Source organism: Muntiacus reevesi, chromosome 7 (assembly GCF_963930625.1).
Source record: "Muntiacus reevesi chromosome 7, mMunRee1.1, whole genome shotgun sequence".
Lineage (NCBI taxonomy): Eukaryota > Metazoa > Chordata > Mammalia > Artiodactyla > Cervidae > Muntiacus > Muntiacus reevesi.
In genome coordinates this window covers 71,018,806-71,036,759 of record NC_089255.1, presented here as the reverse complement: position 1 = coordinate 71,036,759, position 17,954 = coordinate 71,018,806, and the positions used below count along the sequence as shown (strand labels likewise).

General features: G+C 38.5%; 1 protein-coding gene across 1 annotated transcript in view; it reads right to left on the bottom strand.

Moving 5' to 3' along the window:
- Positions 1 to 17,605, bottom strand: part of HIF1A (hypoxia inducible factor 1 subunit alpha) — a 45,500-nt gene extending 27,895 nt beyond the window's left edge. The window contains exon 1 of the mRNA XM_065941022.1: positions 17,272 to 17,605. Within this exon, the coding sequence (XP_065797094.1) occupies positions 17,272 to 17,306 (35 nt within the window). The 5' untranslated portion in view covers positions 17,307 to 17,605. The remainder of the gene's footprint in view (positions 1 to 17,271) is intronic.
- Between the last annotated feature and the right edge of the window lie 349 nt (positions 17,606 to 17,954).

Genomic DNA, 17,954 nt, shown 5'->3' with positions numbered 1-17,954 from the left:
CAAGAATGTGTGTATTTATTTGCCCATGTTTTCTGCAGTAATGTATCAATATTATGGATCTTTTTTATCATTTTAATTTTTGCCAAGCTGATAGGTAAAATTTGTGTATCTCACTGTTTTCACTGCCCTGTACTTCTTGACGTCTCCTCAGGTTAGAGGAAATTCCAAGGAAATTTCCATTCTTTAGTTGGCATTTTGGCCTGCAGCTTTGAGTCTAAACATCTATATGTGGTACATACTATGTACACATTGGTATTCTAAACACTTTTCAACTACTAACTTATTTAAATTATTATATCATCACCATATTACAAATAATGGGACATGAACAGTTTACCCAAGTTTACGCAGTTAATAAATGGTAAACCTGTATTCAAACAAGCAGTCTGACTCTAGAAACCATGGTATTAAATAACACTAGACTATGCTGCCTCTTGATGAAAGTGAAGGAGGAGAGTGAAAACGTCGGCTTAAATCTCAACATTCAGAAAACTAAGATCATGGCATCTGGTCCCATCACTTCATGGGAAATAGATGTGCAAACAGTGGAAACAGTGGCAGACTTTATTTTGGGGGGCTCCAAAATCACTGCAGATGGTGACTGCAGCCATGAAATTAAAAGACACTTACTCCTTGGAAAGAAAGTTATGACCAACCTAGATAGCATATTTAAAAGCAGAGACATTACTTTGCCAACAAAGGTCCCTCTAGTCAAGGCTATGGTTTTTCCAGTGGTCATGTATGGATGTGAGAGTTGGACAGTGAAGAAAGCTGAGGACCAAAGAATTGATGCTTGTAAACTGTGGTGTTGGAGAAGACTCTTGAGAGTCCCTTGGACTGCAAGAAGATCCAACCAGTCCATCCTAAAGGAGATAAGTCCTGGGTGTTCATTGGAAGGATTGATGTTGAAGCTGAAACTCCAATACTTTGGCCACCTAATGCGAAGAGTTGACTCATTGGAAAAGACCCTAATGCTGGGAGGGACTGGGGGCAGGAGGAGAAGGGGAGGACAGAGGATGAGATGGCTGGATGGCATCACCAACTTGATGGACATGGGTTTGGGTAGACTCCGGGAGTTGGTGATGGACAGGGAGGCCTGGCGTGCTGCAGTTCATGGGGTCGCAAAGAGTCAGACACGACTGAGCGACTGAACTGAACTGACTGACCCTACTCTCTCTGCTGGGGTATCCTTCTCAATATGTAACTTGGTAAATTTATGTGAGAAACTTTCAAAATTCAATTCCATCATCATTTTGTCTCTGCATTCTGTCTTTCAAAACTTCTCCTCTCCCCTAGATCTGACCACTCTGGTTATTTTGCTATAATTATGTTCCTCTGGTGGCTCAGACGGTAAAGCGTCTGCCTACAATGCGGGAGTCCAGGGTTTGACCCCTGGGTCAGGAAGATCCCCTGGAGAAGGAAATGGCAATCCACTCCAGTACTCTTGCCTGGAAAATCACTACAAGTCAGACACGACTGAGCGACTTCACTTTCACAGTCCCTTGGGATTCCCTGGTAGCTCAGACAGTAAAGTGTCTGCCCACAATGTGGGAGACCCGTGTTCAATCCCCAGGTCGGGAAGATCCCCTGGAGAAGGGAACGGCTACCCACTCCAGTACTCTTGCCTAGAAAATTCCATGGATGGAGGAGCCTGGTAGGCTACAATCCATGGGGTTGCAAAGAGTCGGACACGACTGAGCGACTTCACTTTCACAGTCCCGTAAAGCTTTTTGGAGGCAGGAAACTGCCTCATTCATTTCTGTGTTCTTAGTAGGAAACGTGCACAAGTGGCTTTAGTACTTGGCCCAAATCTGCTATTTGATTTGACTTCAGCACTGAATTTGTGCTTTACCAGCACTCCTATGATCCTATAGATTACAATCATAATTAAACAGCATAACAATGTCAGCACGATGAACAAGGCATACTATTGGGATTTACTGTGATTATCCAGATATGCACTTTCAGATATAAGTAAGCATACTACGCATAAGTTAGAATGGGGGGAAACGCTAAAAAAAAAAAAATTCACTAAGCAGTATTAACAGTGAATAGCACCAATATCATCACCAAGAATAAGTGATCTCAACAGGAGAGACTTAGAGCACAGGCAGAGAGCTGAGAAAGTAGAATACCAACTTGCTAAAAGGAAGCTTGAAGTTTAAGATTACTTCCCCTTATCACTGCAATCTATGTCAGGAAAAATGCATGAGGTATAGTTAATGTTGTTAACCAATTAAATCAACACCTTTATCACATTTATTTTATGTCTTCCTAGTCCATTTGGAAACACAGTAGTTTCTTCACTTTGTTTTCTATATAATCTTTTCCAAGAGAGTCTTGTAATTATTATAATACATGAACGTTTTCATTAAGTTGATTTCTAACTTCGTTGTTTCCCACCCCCCCCCCAAGGGAGGGTTACACTTAGACAATATTTTGTATTTATTATTAAAAGTATTCTTATTATCCCTGGAGGAGGAAATGGCTACCCACTCCAGTGTTCTTGCCTGGAGAATTCCATGGACAGATGAGCCTGGCGGGCTACAGTCTATGGGATCACAAAGATATGTTACAATACAGTAGTATGCAAAAACAGCAGGCTTTACAACAAAATTTGAGTATGAATCAGTTTCTCTCTATGTAACACATATGTATGCATATAAATAAATTTATAACTTACAAATGCACAGATAAAACCAGAAAAATACAATGATACAAAGTGTAGCAAAGTTTACAAACGTTAAAATTAGCAGTTTCAAGATGGCAGAATCATTTTGTTTTTAAGAAAAATTCCCATTGAATTAACACTTAACACTATCAATGCACCTGCACTGAAAAACCTGAAAGAAGTAGTCATGTAACTTTTAAACTTGTTTCCCAAAAAGACTAACTGAAAACAAATTAATTTTTTTTCTTCATTTTGGAATAAAGCAAGTACAATCATACTTCTTCCAGGGAATGGAAAGTAAAACTGAGTAAACAATATAATTCAATATTTTCAATTTCTCATTCTAATCAATTTTCAGATTCTGAAAATTAAACACTTTGTAATTAATTTGAAATTCCAAAAAACAGGTGAAATGGTTTGTTTCTAACAAAAAAAAAAAATTCAGAATACATACAATTGTATTATTTTTGAAAGCAGCTTAAGATTTTATTGGTTTAGATGATCATTATCTTACTTAGTTGTTGCTGTTTAGTCACTAAGTCATGTCCAACTCTTTGCAACGCATGGACTGTCACCCACCAGGCTCCTCTGTGCATGGGATTTCCCAGGTAAGAATACTGGAGCAGGTTGCCATTTCTAACTTAATATGTCCAACTTATAAACTTATGATCTCTTAAATGTCCACAATTAGAGAAAGATTATTCACCTTCCAATAATCTCACAAAGTGCTTAGTTTTAACACTATTTTCTAATGTTGCAGTGAAATAAAAAGAAAAAACTGAATCAGTTTGAAATTAGAGGGTACATCCTGAAAATGAAATCTGTATAACATCTGAGATAGCTTTAATATGTAAATGTCCTATTTATGCACTAATTAAATTTCTTAACTTGCTAGTAGATTTACATCTATTTACATGATTGTGTGTGTGTGTATTGAAGTTCTGTTTTAAAAAAGAATATGCTTTTGTTTTTCTTAACTAATGATTTAAAAATCATCTCTCTCGGTTCAGAACCAGTCTTGAGCCTCTCAAAAAAAAAAAAAAAAAATCTCTGATCCCCTACAATATATAAAGTACTAGATAAATTAAACCAAAAAATGTGAAGTTATTATTCTAAGACGGAGGTTCTCAAACTTTAGCTTCCCTCACAATCAGAGTTTCCAATTTGAAAGATTGGATGGGTCTAAAGATCTGTAATGCTAATAAATTAGCAGGTAATACCAAAGATGTTGGTCTGGAGAATACCTTGAGCCCCTCTGCTCTAGGAAAATACTTTGTTATGTGTCCTTTAAAAATGCCCAGAGAAGTAAAAGATTGTTTTTCAACACTCAAAATTGTTTACTAAATACCTTCTCTTTAAAAAATCTGCCCAAATTCTTTACAAACACAGACAACGTATCTGGACTGTAAGACATTAACACTACCACATATTTAGAACGTAAGTATAAAATACAGTGGACTTAGACTAATCAATGGTTGACCTGTGGTATGCATCACAATTGCCAATAGAATTTTTCTCCCCAGATATTTGTGCCTAGATCCCAACCCTGGAAATTCAAATCGTAGGCTTGGCATGTTGGTTTAAACTACAATTTTCTGTGTACAACATGTTTAATAAATTTGCACTGCTATATGTTACATATGAAAATTGCTGAGAGTAAATTCTGAGTTCTCATCACAAGAAAAAAACTTTTCTTTTTTTAAAATTTTGTATGTATGTAAAATGATGGATGTTTGCTAAACTTATTATGGTAATCATTACATGATGTATATAAGTCAAATTATTTTGCTGCCCACCTTAAACTTATTCAGTGCTGTATGTGAATTATATCTCAATAAAACTGGAAGAAAAAAATAGATGAAGTCCATTAAAAAATAGTAATAATAAAAATACAATCTTCCCGATGATTCTGATGAGCATTCCTAGATGTTCAAGGTCTGTGTTTCATCTATGGGTGCTTATAAAGTTTACATATTTTGAGTCTCATCCTCAATTTACCAAGTCAGAATCTTTAGAGGTGAGCCCCTGGGAATCCTTCTATTAATTAAACACCCAGGTGATTCTTAAGCTACAGCACTTTGAGAACCATTAGCAGGTCTTATAGCAGAAATTTAACAGGCTAGCCAGCAAATTTGAAAACTGAGAAAAACTTATTTTTAGCTATAACTACATATATATATCACTAGCTAACTAGGTGGCGCAGTGGTAAAGAATCCGCCTGCCAATGCAGGAGACACAAGAGACCTGGGTTTGATACGTGGGTCAGGAGGATTCCCTTGGAGTAGGAAATGGCAACTTACTCCACTATTCTTGCCTAGAAATTTTCATGAACAGAGAAGTCTGGCAGGCTATAGTCCATGGGGTAGTGAAGAGTCGGATATCACTGAGTGACTGAGCATGCACGTACATACACATACCACAACAACTATGTTTGTCAGGCAGAACACTGAACCGAGTGAGCAGTAAAATTGCTGGGAGAACAAGATACAATTGATGGGAATAAGTAGCTAGAGGTACAACTCAATGATAAGTCAGTAATAAAGTGTGTGCATAGTAAAACCAGTAACTCTTCCTCAAAAAGATCAGAACATAGTTAGGCTTTGCATGCGTGCTCAAGTAGTGTCCAACTCTGCAACCCCATGGATGGTAGCCCGCCAGGCTCCTCTATCCATGGGATTTTTCAGGCAAGAATACTGGAGTGGATTGCCATTTCCTCTCCAGGAGATCTTTCTGACCCAGGTATCAAACCCATGTCTCCTGCATCTCCTGCATTGGCAGACGGATTCTTTACCACAGAATAAAGATGACTAAATGAAAAATGTGACAATGGTACGATGTTTTTTCAGTTCTCTGAAATAATTTTTTGTAAGTCAGTTCTTAAAACTCTTTATGAATGTCACAAACATCAGAGCGGTGAGACTCACTCTGCAAGGCTGTGATTTTCCGGCTTTCCCAGAATCACATCACCTGCTCTGCCACTCTTCTCCCTTTGCATTATCTCCCTTCTCACCTTGTAAATTCCATTCCATTTCCCTTATCATATGCTTTCTGATAGTAACAGGACTGAGACTGGTAATCAAGGTCAGTGACATTAAACTTTATGCATGTATATATTCAGGAAAATGTATCCTTTTAAAAAAAAATTTGTTTATATGGAGCATTTTTAAAGACTTTGTTGAATTTGTTACAATACTGCTTCTATTTTATATTTTAGTTTTTTAGCCCTGAGGCATGTGGGATCTTTACTCTCTAACCAGGGATCGAACCCACAATGCCTACATTGGTAGGTGAAGTCTTAATCACTTGGACCACCAGGAAAGTCCCAGAAAAATGTTTAATTATTTGCTTAAAATATAACAAGATACGTAAGTTATAACAATCAAGTTTTTTCTCTTATAGTAGGGGGAAAACACATGTATCAGAACAAAGGTATATACACAGAAATCATATCCTGAAGATTTTTCCTATTTATTTCTAAACCCTGACCATGATGAAATTTCTGAAAATAATGACAAAAGAGAAGCTCTTCTGAAGCCATGGCTTGATTCTCCACCTACACTAATCCATCTTATCCAATGTTACAAAATAAATTTTCAACTAACCTTCTGATCCTGTTTGTCTATAAAAAGAGAATAAATAACACTATTACTAAGCAACAGCTCTCAGATCCCACCTAAGAATAATGCCCCTGTATTTAATATGGCCTATGCCTTTCCACAAATCAGAAGCTTAACACAGAATTTTTTTAATTAAAATATAAAGAAATTTAAGGATGTTTTTACTTAGGAATAGAAGAAAGAGACACAAGTACCTTCAGATATTTGAAAAGGATGTCATACAGAAGGCAGATTTGGCAATTTATGCAATTTCAGAAAGTAGCAAGTGGGAGTTAACATGGCAGGCTTTGCTCAATAGAGTGAAAGTAGTGCTGAAGGTAAACTCTGAGAATTTCAAATTTTTATTCTTATTTTGGTGGTGATGTAAGAAAAAAGGAGAAAAAGCATGTTCTGGATCATCTAGAAGATCTCTATAAGGTCTCTATTCTTGCTACAAACCGTCTATGTTTGAGATTGCATATGTTTATGATCAAATTGGTACCAAACAATCACTAAAAGGAACAGGGTTACATTTTTAAATCTGGTAAAATCATGTTGAGGTCACTAGGCACATCTCAAAGGTTTACAAGTATTACTTTGCTCCAAAAGAGATCTAAATATTAGCTGGGGTTGATAAATATTGGAATAAAGAACTTTCTAACATTTAAAGCTGCAAAAAATGAATAGACTGTTTTTTAAGAGTGCTTTTTGTGTGTCTCTAAGAAAATTCATCGGCTCCAAAATCACTGCAGACAATAACTGCAGCCGTGAAATTAAAAGACACTTGCTCCTTGGAAGAAAAGCTATGACAAACCTAGACAGCTTATTCAAAAGCATACTTTGCCAACAAAGCTATGTCTAGTCAAAGCTATGTTTTTTTCCAGTAGTCATGGATGGATGTGAGAATTGAACCATAAAGCTGAGCGCTGAAGAACTGATACTTTTGAACTGTGGTTTTAAAGAAGGCTTTTGAGAGTCCTTGGACTACAAGGAGATCAAGCCAATCTAAAGGAAATCAATCCTGAATAATCATTGGAAGGACTGATGCTGAAGCCAAGCTCCAATACTTTGGCCACCTAATGTGAAGAGCTGACTCACTGGAAAAGACCCTGATATTGGGAAAGATTGAGGGCAAGAGGAGAAGGGGGCAACAGAGGATGAGATGGTTGGATGGCATCACTGACTTAATGGACATGAGTTTGAGCAAACTCATGGAGATAGTGAAGGACAGGGAAGCCTGGTGTGCTGCAGTCTATAGGGTCGCAAAAAGTTGGACATGACTGAGCAACCGAACAAAGAAAATTCTCAGAGTAGACTCGCAAATTTGTAAATACAATTATAGAGGATATTCCTGTGATGGTTGATATTACACTAATAATACTTAAATCCTAAAGTCAATTATTTTGCAAGAATCTCAAACCTAAAATCACACTGTACTAAAAAATAGAAGATTGAACACATAATAAATAATCAATTAACACCAAAAACTATTTAACTATGGCCTGAGCCATCGACAATTCACTGCTCTGCTTAACAAATAAGATGCACAAATGTCTGCCGAATAAATAAATGTGCAATAATCTGTTACAGGCCATGGTGCTTAGGTGTTAAGAGTAGTGGTCTAGGGCTGAAAAAAACTTTTGAAACATTGAAATAAATCAACTTATTATCCAAGAAAATATCCCTTCCTTCACTCCTAATGAAGGCTCTACTGATTTGAAACATAACTCATTTAAACATTTTAGCTATGTTACTGCAAAGGTAGGCAATTTACAACTCTTCTCCACAAACAGGCTAAATAGACATTTAATGAAATTTTGACCCCCAAAATGCATGGAAAAGTAGGCTTTCTTAATTTTCCATCCTCTGACAACCAAATAACCTTCAGAGTATTTTTCTTCCTTTACTATTACCACTGTAGAAAATGATTATTTTAGAATGTCTATACAAAAAAAAGTATCTCCGTGTAATTTTCAAAGGCCAAATGTTCATAGAAAAATACCAATGTAGAGGAAAAGCAGCACTAACTGTTCTTACCACTATTATAAGTTCACTGAGAGTTTGGCTCAAAAGGACATCAGCCTTGGTCAGATTGTCCTAAAGAAGGCTTGATGGATTCTAAATAATATCATGAGATTTCAGGGAAGTGGAACTCTTCTGAAAACAATAAATATAATAACTGTATGAATACAATTATGGTTTCCAGTCTATTAAGCCCTTACTTTATGCCAAGAACTGTTACAAGTGTTCCACATGGGTTAATATCTTGTTTGTCCTCACAACAATCCTACAAGGCAATTATTCTTATCCTGATTTACACGTGAACAAAGTGAGACCTAGAGAGGTAAAGCAACTAGTGCACGATCACACAACTGAGGGAGCAAAGCAGGCAGCCAGGCTCTATGGAGCTAAAGCTCTTAGCCAGCAGTCAGTCACTACGACATGTCTCTTAAAGAAATGAAATGAACACCCTAGTCCAGAGAAGAGATTTGAAGCTTCCCCAAAGGCACAGAGCAAGAACACTTGTAGACTGACCAGGCTTGAAAGAAGACTCTGTAGCATACAAATTCAGGCACTTTGCAACAAAAACCTATAGCCTGTTCATTGGGATACCAGCACTGATCAAGAGTCCTTTATAAGGAAATAATTAATAATCTACATCAAGACAATCAAATAATATACAAAATGATATTTGACTCATGTAATCAGAGGACTCCATTTACATAGTTAAAAATAATGATCCAAGCAGGGCAAACTGGCATTCATCCAGGAGACTGATATGTAGATACTAAAAGACAGAGGGAGTTTTTCTTCTTTTTCCTTTTTATCATTACAAACTGTATGGAGGCAAGCATGGGAATGCTTAGTGGCCATATTTCCTACCATATTAATAGACTGTCGGTGGCAGAATGAGGCAACATGCAAATCGAGCCAACTATAAACCAAGTAAAATTCAAGAGGAAGCCTGAGATTATATTTTAAGGACATCACTTAAGATACTGTGTCTAGCTGTCCCTTAAACCAAAGCCAAACTGTGTGAGCTAGTAACAGCCTCTCCATCCAGTCCGTGAAACTAGTTTGAGCTCTGTTTCATCACTTGCAATAAAAAGAATCCGAATATACTAACAAACAGCCAGTGTTTCATATTAAAAACAAACTTTAATGATGATCAACTATAAGAAAAGGGCACTCTCAAATACTGCTAGAGAATATAAACTGATCTAAACTTACTAGATGTTTAGAGTAGATTGTAAGAAATGTTTGCTAAAGATGAAACAAAAGTAGATATTTTCCACATTTACCTAGCTGACTTTCCACAACCATACACATATGCGTCTCAGTAATATAAACTTTTTATTTGGTGTTCCGCATATATAGGAGAGTACCTGGTGGCTCAGTCAGTAAGGACTCCACCAGCAATGCAGGAGACCTGGGTTTGATGCCTGAGTGGGGATTAAGATGCCCTGGAGAAGGAAATGGCAACCTACTCAGGTATTCTTGCCTGGAGAATCCCAGGGACAGAGGAGCCTTGTGGGCTATAGTCCATCAGGTTGCAAAGAGTCAGTCATGACTAAGCAACTAAGATACACACACACTGCATATATAGAATTAGTTTTTAACATACCTTAAGATAGAGTATTGAGTTATCTTCAAGGCTTGTACGTGTTACATAGCTATATTTATTAACACAATGTGTTTTCTGATCTGATATTAATCAATTCAGTTCAGTCACTCAGTTCAACTCTTTGCGACCCCATGGACTGCAGCACACCAGGCTTCCCTGTTCATCACCAAACTCCTGGAGCCTGCTCAAACTCTGATCTGCTCAAACTCTGATCTGATATTAATCAATTCAGTTCAGTCACTCAGTCCAACTCTTTGCGACCCCATGGACTGCAGCACACCAGGCTTCCCTGTTCATCACCAAACTCCTGGAGCCTGCTCAAACTCACATCTATCGAGTCGGTGATGCCATCCAACCGTCTCATCCTTGGTTGTCCCCTTCTCCTCTGGTATTAATAAATAGCACAAATATTTAAGTGACAAAAAAGTTAAAATTCAAGATTCAAAATGGTTCTAAAGCAGCACAAGAGATGCAGATGCCCCAGTATAAGAAAAATTCCTATGAAAAGAGCAACATAGAAGAGCAATGATGACTTCCAAAAAATCCTCTTAAAATCATTCTCTGCTTTCTTTGTTCACTCAGTTATTCTCATTGTTTCATTTATTCATTCAAATGCTTATTAAGAGGTCACTGTATACCAGTAATCTCTTTTACATTACAAGTTTCAAGTTAGGTCTAATTGTGATCTTGTTCTTGAAATGTTTCAATTTCACAACTGAAAAAAAGAGGAAGGAATCACTTTAAAGAAATTTGCTTAGCATCTGAATTCTCAAGAAAGATCTATATGTAAGAACAGAAATACACTCAACTCAAACTTAAATGTTCTGCCTTTAAACTTTATGTTTATGTTTACCATAGTATGATTCATTTGGAAAAATAAATTCTCACAAACTATTAGAAAAAGTGGAGAAGCACATGGAAATGTCACTAATAAGGGGAAATGCAATATTAACTAGTAGTTATTTTAAACACTGTTAACTTTGAAACCAATAGGTAGAACTACAGTAGAACTGCAAGAACTGCAGTGAGTTATAGTCCATTACTAAATTCTGTCCCATTTACAAAACAGTAAATTTTGAAAATCATACTTGGGAATAATCTTTATGTTCAATATTATAACCTAGTGAAATTTTTAAATGAAAACACTCATAACAGGTGAGATCACCAGAGCAAAGAAAACATAACACCTTGAGAATAGTTTTCTAATATAAGTAAGTCACTTCAATTATTGTTTTAAATACTTTAAAACAAAGTTACTAATGAAATAGGACTTTAGCAACAATGTAACAGGTAGAGACCATTTTAAACACTAAATACTTTTCTGAGAAAGTACTGGTACACCAAATCTTTCAAAGTCACTAGAAAAACTTAATTCTCATTTTACAGATGCTTAACCTCACTTCTGCTAAAGCTTCTAGTGGCAACTGTTCTGTGTTGTTTTAAGTTGGTTAATTATCCACAAACCAACCCTTAAAAACACAACCACTTCAACATATCCATTATGATGGCTACTATCATAAAAACAAAAAAATAACAAGTGTTGGGAAGGATGTGGAGAAAATAGGAACGCCCGTGCATCATAAGTGGAAACGTAAGTGGGGCAGCCACTATGGAAAACAATATGGGCAGCTCCTTAAACAATTTAAAAGAAGAGTTATCATGTGATCCAGCAATCTACTTCTGGGTATATATACAAAATAACTGAACACAAGATCTCCAAGAGATATTTGCACACCCATGTTCATAGAGTCACTATTCATAATAATCAACAAGTGGAAGCAACTAATAATAGAAATTTTCACATATTGAGGTATGAAGAAATTCTGGCTGTACATGAGTTAAATTTTATGCTAACTAGACCAGACTGTGGTTTACCAAATATACACTGTACATATGCTTCAGTTATTAAAAACAAAAAAAGGGTACACTGACCAGAAGTATGATTTCAATTCTATCATTTTTGCCTTGTCCTTGCTTTTTCATCTTTCCTTGCTCTTTACCATTTGTTTTCTATGCCAAATGGTGTTTTCTTTCATCCACTGATTTAAAAGTTATGTCTATTTTTGTCCTACAAGTGATTTCTTCAATTAAAAAATATATTTGGGGGAAAAAAAGATTAAATGCCTCCCTTTGGGATGCCAAAGCTGGTACTCCTTGGATGATAAGTCTCCCTTCCCAGGTGCCAAGGCCATACTGACTCGCTATGTACATGTTGGTCTGTTTTTTTTTGTTTTTGTTTTTGAAACCTTGAATGAATGCATCCCTATTGTTCTAACAAGACATAACCTGTGCTGAAACCATGCTTCTCCAGAGCAGTTTCTCAGTAATCTGGGAGGCTGTCTTCTGGGCTACAGTCCTCAGTTTGGTTCAAAGAAAATCCTTTCCTATGTCTATTATAGATTATTTATTGATTATTTTTGTTGATATAATCTAAGTGTCCATTGAAAGATGAAAGGATAAACAAAATGTGTTATACATTATTCAGCCTTAAAAAGGAAGAAAGTTTTCACACATGCTACAACATGGGTGATCTTAAGGACATTATATTAAGTGAAATAAGTGAACTGAAAATTTCTCAGTCATGTCCGACTCTTTGCGACCCCATGGACTGTAGCCTGCCAGGCTCCTCTGTCCATGGAATTCTCCAGGCCAGAATACTGGAGTAGGTAGCCATTTCCTTCTCCAGGGGATCTTCCCAACCCCGGGATCGAACCCAGGTCTCCCGCATTGCAGGTGGATTCTTTACCATCTGAGCCACCAGGGAAGCCCCAGTGAAATAAACCAGTCACAAAAAGACAAAAATTGTACGATTCTACTTATAAGAGGGATTTAGTAGTCAAACTCATAGAAACAGAGCAGAATGATGGTTGCCAGAAGGTAGGAAGAAGGGGAAATTGCGGATAGTTGTTTAATAGTTAGTTTCAATTTTACAAGGTGAAAAAGTTCCGGAGATTGGTTATACAACAGTGTGAATATACATAACACTATTGAGTTGTACATTTAGAAATAGTGAAGATGGGAAATTTTATGTTGTTTTTTAAAACCACAACTTAAAAAACCCCATAATCATTTCAAAAGCTTTGGGAGAAAAAAGTCATAAGGTAATCACTTATAAATGTTTTTATAGAATTAATTTTATATTTTTTCTAAAAGAATCATATCTGGCAAAGATGTGAGTTTCTTATTTTTTACTGCAGAAAACACAACTTTTAATATAAAACTCAATACACATACAAAATACTTAATTTTTTGATGCTCCGAGACAGAGATACAATTATATTTAAAATTCCAAGGCCTATAACAAATTTAAAAATTATCATTATACTTTCACCAAAAATAGTGAGCAACAAGATTGTCTTATCTTAATTTCAATTTTTTTTTCTAACCCTCTAGTTAAGCAGAAAACACACAACACATACATCACAAACAGCAGAAGGCTGAGTATAAAATCCACCAACTTGGATAATCAGTCCCAATGTTTACAAAAGAAAAAAGAGAAAGAAACAAGGAGGGGAAAGAGCATTCTTCTTATGAATTAAAATCAATTTCTTAATAGAAAACTAATCCAACAACACATTTAAGTCAGTATTTTCTCCTGCTTAGAAAACCAGTCCTATGTTAACAATCTCAGGCAAGGAAAGAATATAGTACTTTAAATATCTAAATTTTTTAAAATTATATTTTAAGAGGACAAGTCTATACACAAGAACAATAATCTAACCCAAATCTTTAACACTCATGCATAGTAAGGTTTTTACTTTACCACCAAATATAAAGACTGTCATAAGTTCTGAAAAAAATCAGTCGAGAGACATCCCTCAGCCTTCTGCACACCATTCTTAACATACAACAATAGAATGTCATCACGAAATCTTTACCTTGAGCCCAAACCCCAATAAAGCTTCAAAGACAATGAAAGTCAATAGGTAGAAAGATTGGATGTTATCTAAACTGCACAAAATGCTTTGTAGTGGACCACAGTAATGAACTACCACACTTAATCTAAAAAACATGGTAGTTCAATAAACACGTACATGTGGAAGAGTGCACTAATATATTATACAAATTGAGCTATAAAAATCAGATAAATAATACAGACTTGAAGCCTTGCCTTGAGATAAAAGCCAATGATCTTACCTCTGGACAAATTCATAAGTAAAGGAGTTTTACTATGTAGCCTCATATGTTTTACCACACTTATTTTATCAACTCATCATATTTAGGAAAGATTAATATTTACAAAACTGATTATTCCAAACTGGCATTAAGACAAAAAAAGAGAAAGGTTTGTTACTGCCATTTGTGAGACTGCAGTGCCTTGCACATACCCTGCTAAAATGAACTGACTAGTATATGTGATTATGACTCCAGTCTCAGAAGTCCAGAGAAAATTTTTAGTAGCCTATTTAGGGAGGAAACAAGGGGGTAAGGAAATGTGAAAAAAGGGGGCCTATGGTAGACACTAGATCAGATGCTCAAGAATACGCGATGCCAGATGCCAACATAATTCAGGTACTGTTTTAACTAAAAAGAATCCCTTTAAACTTCTGGGTCCAATGATAGTCTTTTCATTTTTAGGAGATAAAGAAAAGAAAGTAGGGAGAAGAAGAAGTAACACAAATACCTGGAAGGACTTGCAAAACAAAACAAAAAAAGTTTTTAAGTGTTGTGGAAGTTCAAATTAAAACTTTAACAAGTAACATCTACTTTCAAGTATATAAGGTTACCAAGACTCCTAAACCAAGCACTAGGCATTATCTCATTTAATCTTCTCAATAACCACTAAGATGGCTGCTATTATTATCATCATTTCAAAAGGAGGAAATAAGCTCAGAAGCATTCAGTAATAACTTGCCCAGGCTCACAAGGCTAACAAGTAAAAAGCTGAACTCAGAGGTGTCAGGTTCAAATCTTAAGCTCTTAACCATCAGGCAACCTCTTCAAAGAGGAAATCAAAGTAAAACTGTAACAAGAAAAATGTTCACTAGTGAATGAGAGGTTCTTGATTTTTAATGACCAAAGTTAAGAAGTTAAGGAATGTCCATTCTCAGAGATTTTACTTTAATGATACAACTATGTTTTGAAAACTCTGAAGGAATCTGCCCTGAAACCTAAAAGAGAACAATAATGAACCTCTTGACAGTGCACTGAAATCTAAAATTCAGTATTAATGTGCTATTAAGTCCAATCCCTGTTACTAAGCAGTCAACATGAAATTTCCTATGTGAAATCTATTATAACCATACCCAACTTCTGTTCTGATTTCTTCTAATCCTTTAGCTTTTGAGTTTCCCAGCCCTCCTTTAAAAAAGGATAAATCTGTTTCCCTCACCTGCACCCTACGGGCTCATTTAGTGGCAAAATTCGAAGGAGAAAAATCTCTGCCCCTCGATCTCCCAGTTTTCTTTTTAAAAAGTTTTAAAATTGCTAGTTAGAAAAGGATAAAAAAAAAGACCTCTTTAACAAACAGCACCTATAAGTTGTTGAGTACCATTTGTTGCGTTTAACTTATCAGTTTTAACAACTTCTGTAATAAGAAACATTAAATCCAATCCAAGTTTATGCTAAATTTTCAAATGAGAGTATTTTGCAAATAACAAATGGGACTGGGGAAAATTAAGAACTGGTTTAGACTTGGGAGTGAAGCACAGTAGGTAATTAATTCATTTATATTAAAGCTGCTTATGCTCTTCTCAACTTATGAACTGCAAAGGAGATACAAGTACAATACAGCATACAAAAAGGGACTGACTGATGCATAGCTTCATGTACAATGTTAAATATGTTTTAGCACTAAGGACAGAATATTGACAATACACTGAGGTGGTGTGCCTTAGGTTTACAGCAGCCTCATCATTTCATCAAAAGCCTTGTAATCACCACTACAAAATTAATTGCAATTAATTCCTGGCAACTCTTGGAATTAGGTCTAGATCTGTTTACTCACTTTTTAAATTTTATATACGTTTTCTCTGGTGTATACAAACTGAGAACCTATCATTCTATTAGAGAAAGACCAAAAAAGAATTCACAAAATCGCAGGAACATAAACAAGTTTATCTTCTGCTGATACTGATTAGGGCACTTAATCTGTCCCAGAAGAGTGCAAGGACTTAACAGTAAAGCCAGCCTACTAACCAGAACTCCTAGCATAAATCTCCAATTCCTTAAAATAATTTCCTCAAAGGTTAAAATACCAGAGTGGACCAAAAAGTTGGGGGGGGGGGGCGGCGGCGGTGGGGGGCCACTTCATTCCACTGGTTGGGCTCACAATTCTTAATCCTATAATGTACTAGTTAAGACTCAAACTTCGAGGTGTTTTTAAAACTTTAAGTTCTAACAAGATGGTTATTTATTTACTTCTTGTATATTTTAATATACCTCAATTTCAGAAAAATCAGTCGGGTCAATCTAAAAACTTCACAACATTTTAGTGCTGCATTTCATTTGCTCTGATCATATACCCATATACGTGCCCCCCTCCCACCAAGCTCATTAAAAGTGTTTGCCTGAATTTAGCCACCCGCTACGTTTTCACTAAGATATTTTCAAGAATGAATGAAGCATATAATTCACTTATAACATCTGGGCTCTCTTGACAGGTGATAGAAACACAGGTATCCAATTCTGATGTTCTCATTCAAATGTTACTATTTCTCTAAATTCCCGTTACTCCGACTCTTGCTTAAGGCAAGTTTTTCAACGCGATTAAAACAAAACCAAACCAAACCTGCACGTGCAAACGAAAAAGTTAGCATCCCAGGCCATCGCGGCAAATCCCTAATGCACAAAGGCAAAGACACCCGCCTGGCCGGACAACCGCAGAGCAAGATCTCACCCAACCAACCACGCGAGCTCCTAGGTCGGAGACCAAGGGCCCCGAACCCACACTGAAGCCAGGAGCTGCGTGCAGGGGCCGCCCCGGGGCCGAGTTTTCAATGGAACAGGAGAGGATGGGGGCGGGAAGGAGCGGAAGCTCGAGTGCAAGTGGCGGCGATCAAGCTGCGGCTCATTTCTCTTCCCGGGGTTTTCAGGCTGGGGGAACTCCACCCGGAGCAGGGCACGCGGCAGCCGGGGGGTTTGAGGCGGGTAGGGAGAGCGATGCGAGGCCCGGGCTGCCGGGAAAGGAGGCGAGCAGGGCCCGGCCCCCGGCCCCCGGCCCCTGAAAGCACTTTAGACGCGTCTCCCACCCCCCACGACAAGATGGCGACGTGGACAGTGGGGAGCCCGGCCGGCGAGGCTGGGGGAGAAAGAGGGGAGGGGAGAGAGGCAGAAACAAAAAGGCGGCCCCCCGGAACGCGGAGGCCTGCCCGCGAGCCCCCGGCGGCGGGCGGGGGCGCCGGGGGGAGAAGGCGGCCGGCGGAGGGGAGTGGGCTTACTTTTTCTTGTCGTTCGCGCCCCCGGCGCCCTCCATGGTGAATCGGTGCCCGCGATGCCTTCACGGGCCGCGGCCCCCAGGCTCGCTCCGGCCTAAGCGCTAGCTCCCTCCACACGCGGGGAGGGGAGAAAAGGCACGTCCAGAGGTGGGGGGTGCGAGGCGGGAAACCCCTCGTGAGATCAGAGGAGGGAGAGCAGACGGCAATCGCAGAGGTCCAACTCCGGCTCCGAAGAGCCTCCCCTGGGGCAGCTTGTCAGGGCCTGGGCCGACGCACTGGCCAAAGCGGCAGCGAGGGCGATCCTCGCGTCCCCTCAGACGAGGCGGCTCTGTGCACTGAGGAGCTGAGGCAGCGGCAGGGGGCGGGCAAGGGCGGAGGCGCGCTCGGGGGCGCGCGAGCGGAGGGGAGTATTGGAGGCGCGCGCGCCCGCGGAGCCCGGCGCGCGCTCACGCAAGCCCGCCTCACCTGAGGGGGAGGCGGGTTCCTTGAGAGCCAATGGCGAGCGACGCAGGCGGCCAGTCCCCACCCCAGCCCACGTCTGTCTCAGCCAATCAGGGGGCGGTCAGCTGAGGCACAGCTGGGACGCGCTACCGCGCTCACGTGCTCGTCTGTGTGCCTCTGCAGAGGCAAGAGAAAGGAGATGGGGTGCGGCCAGTCTGGGTCTGGGGACTCTGCGCCTTCTCCTA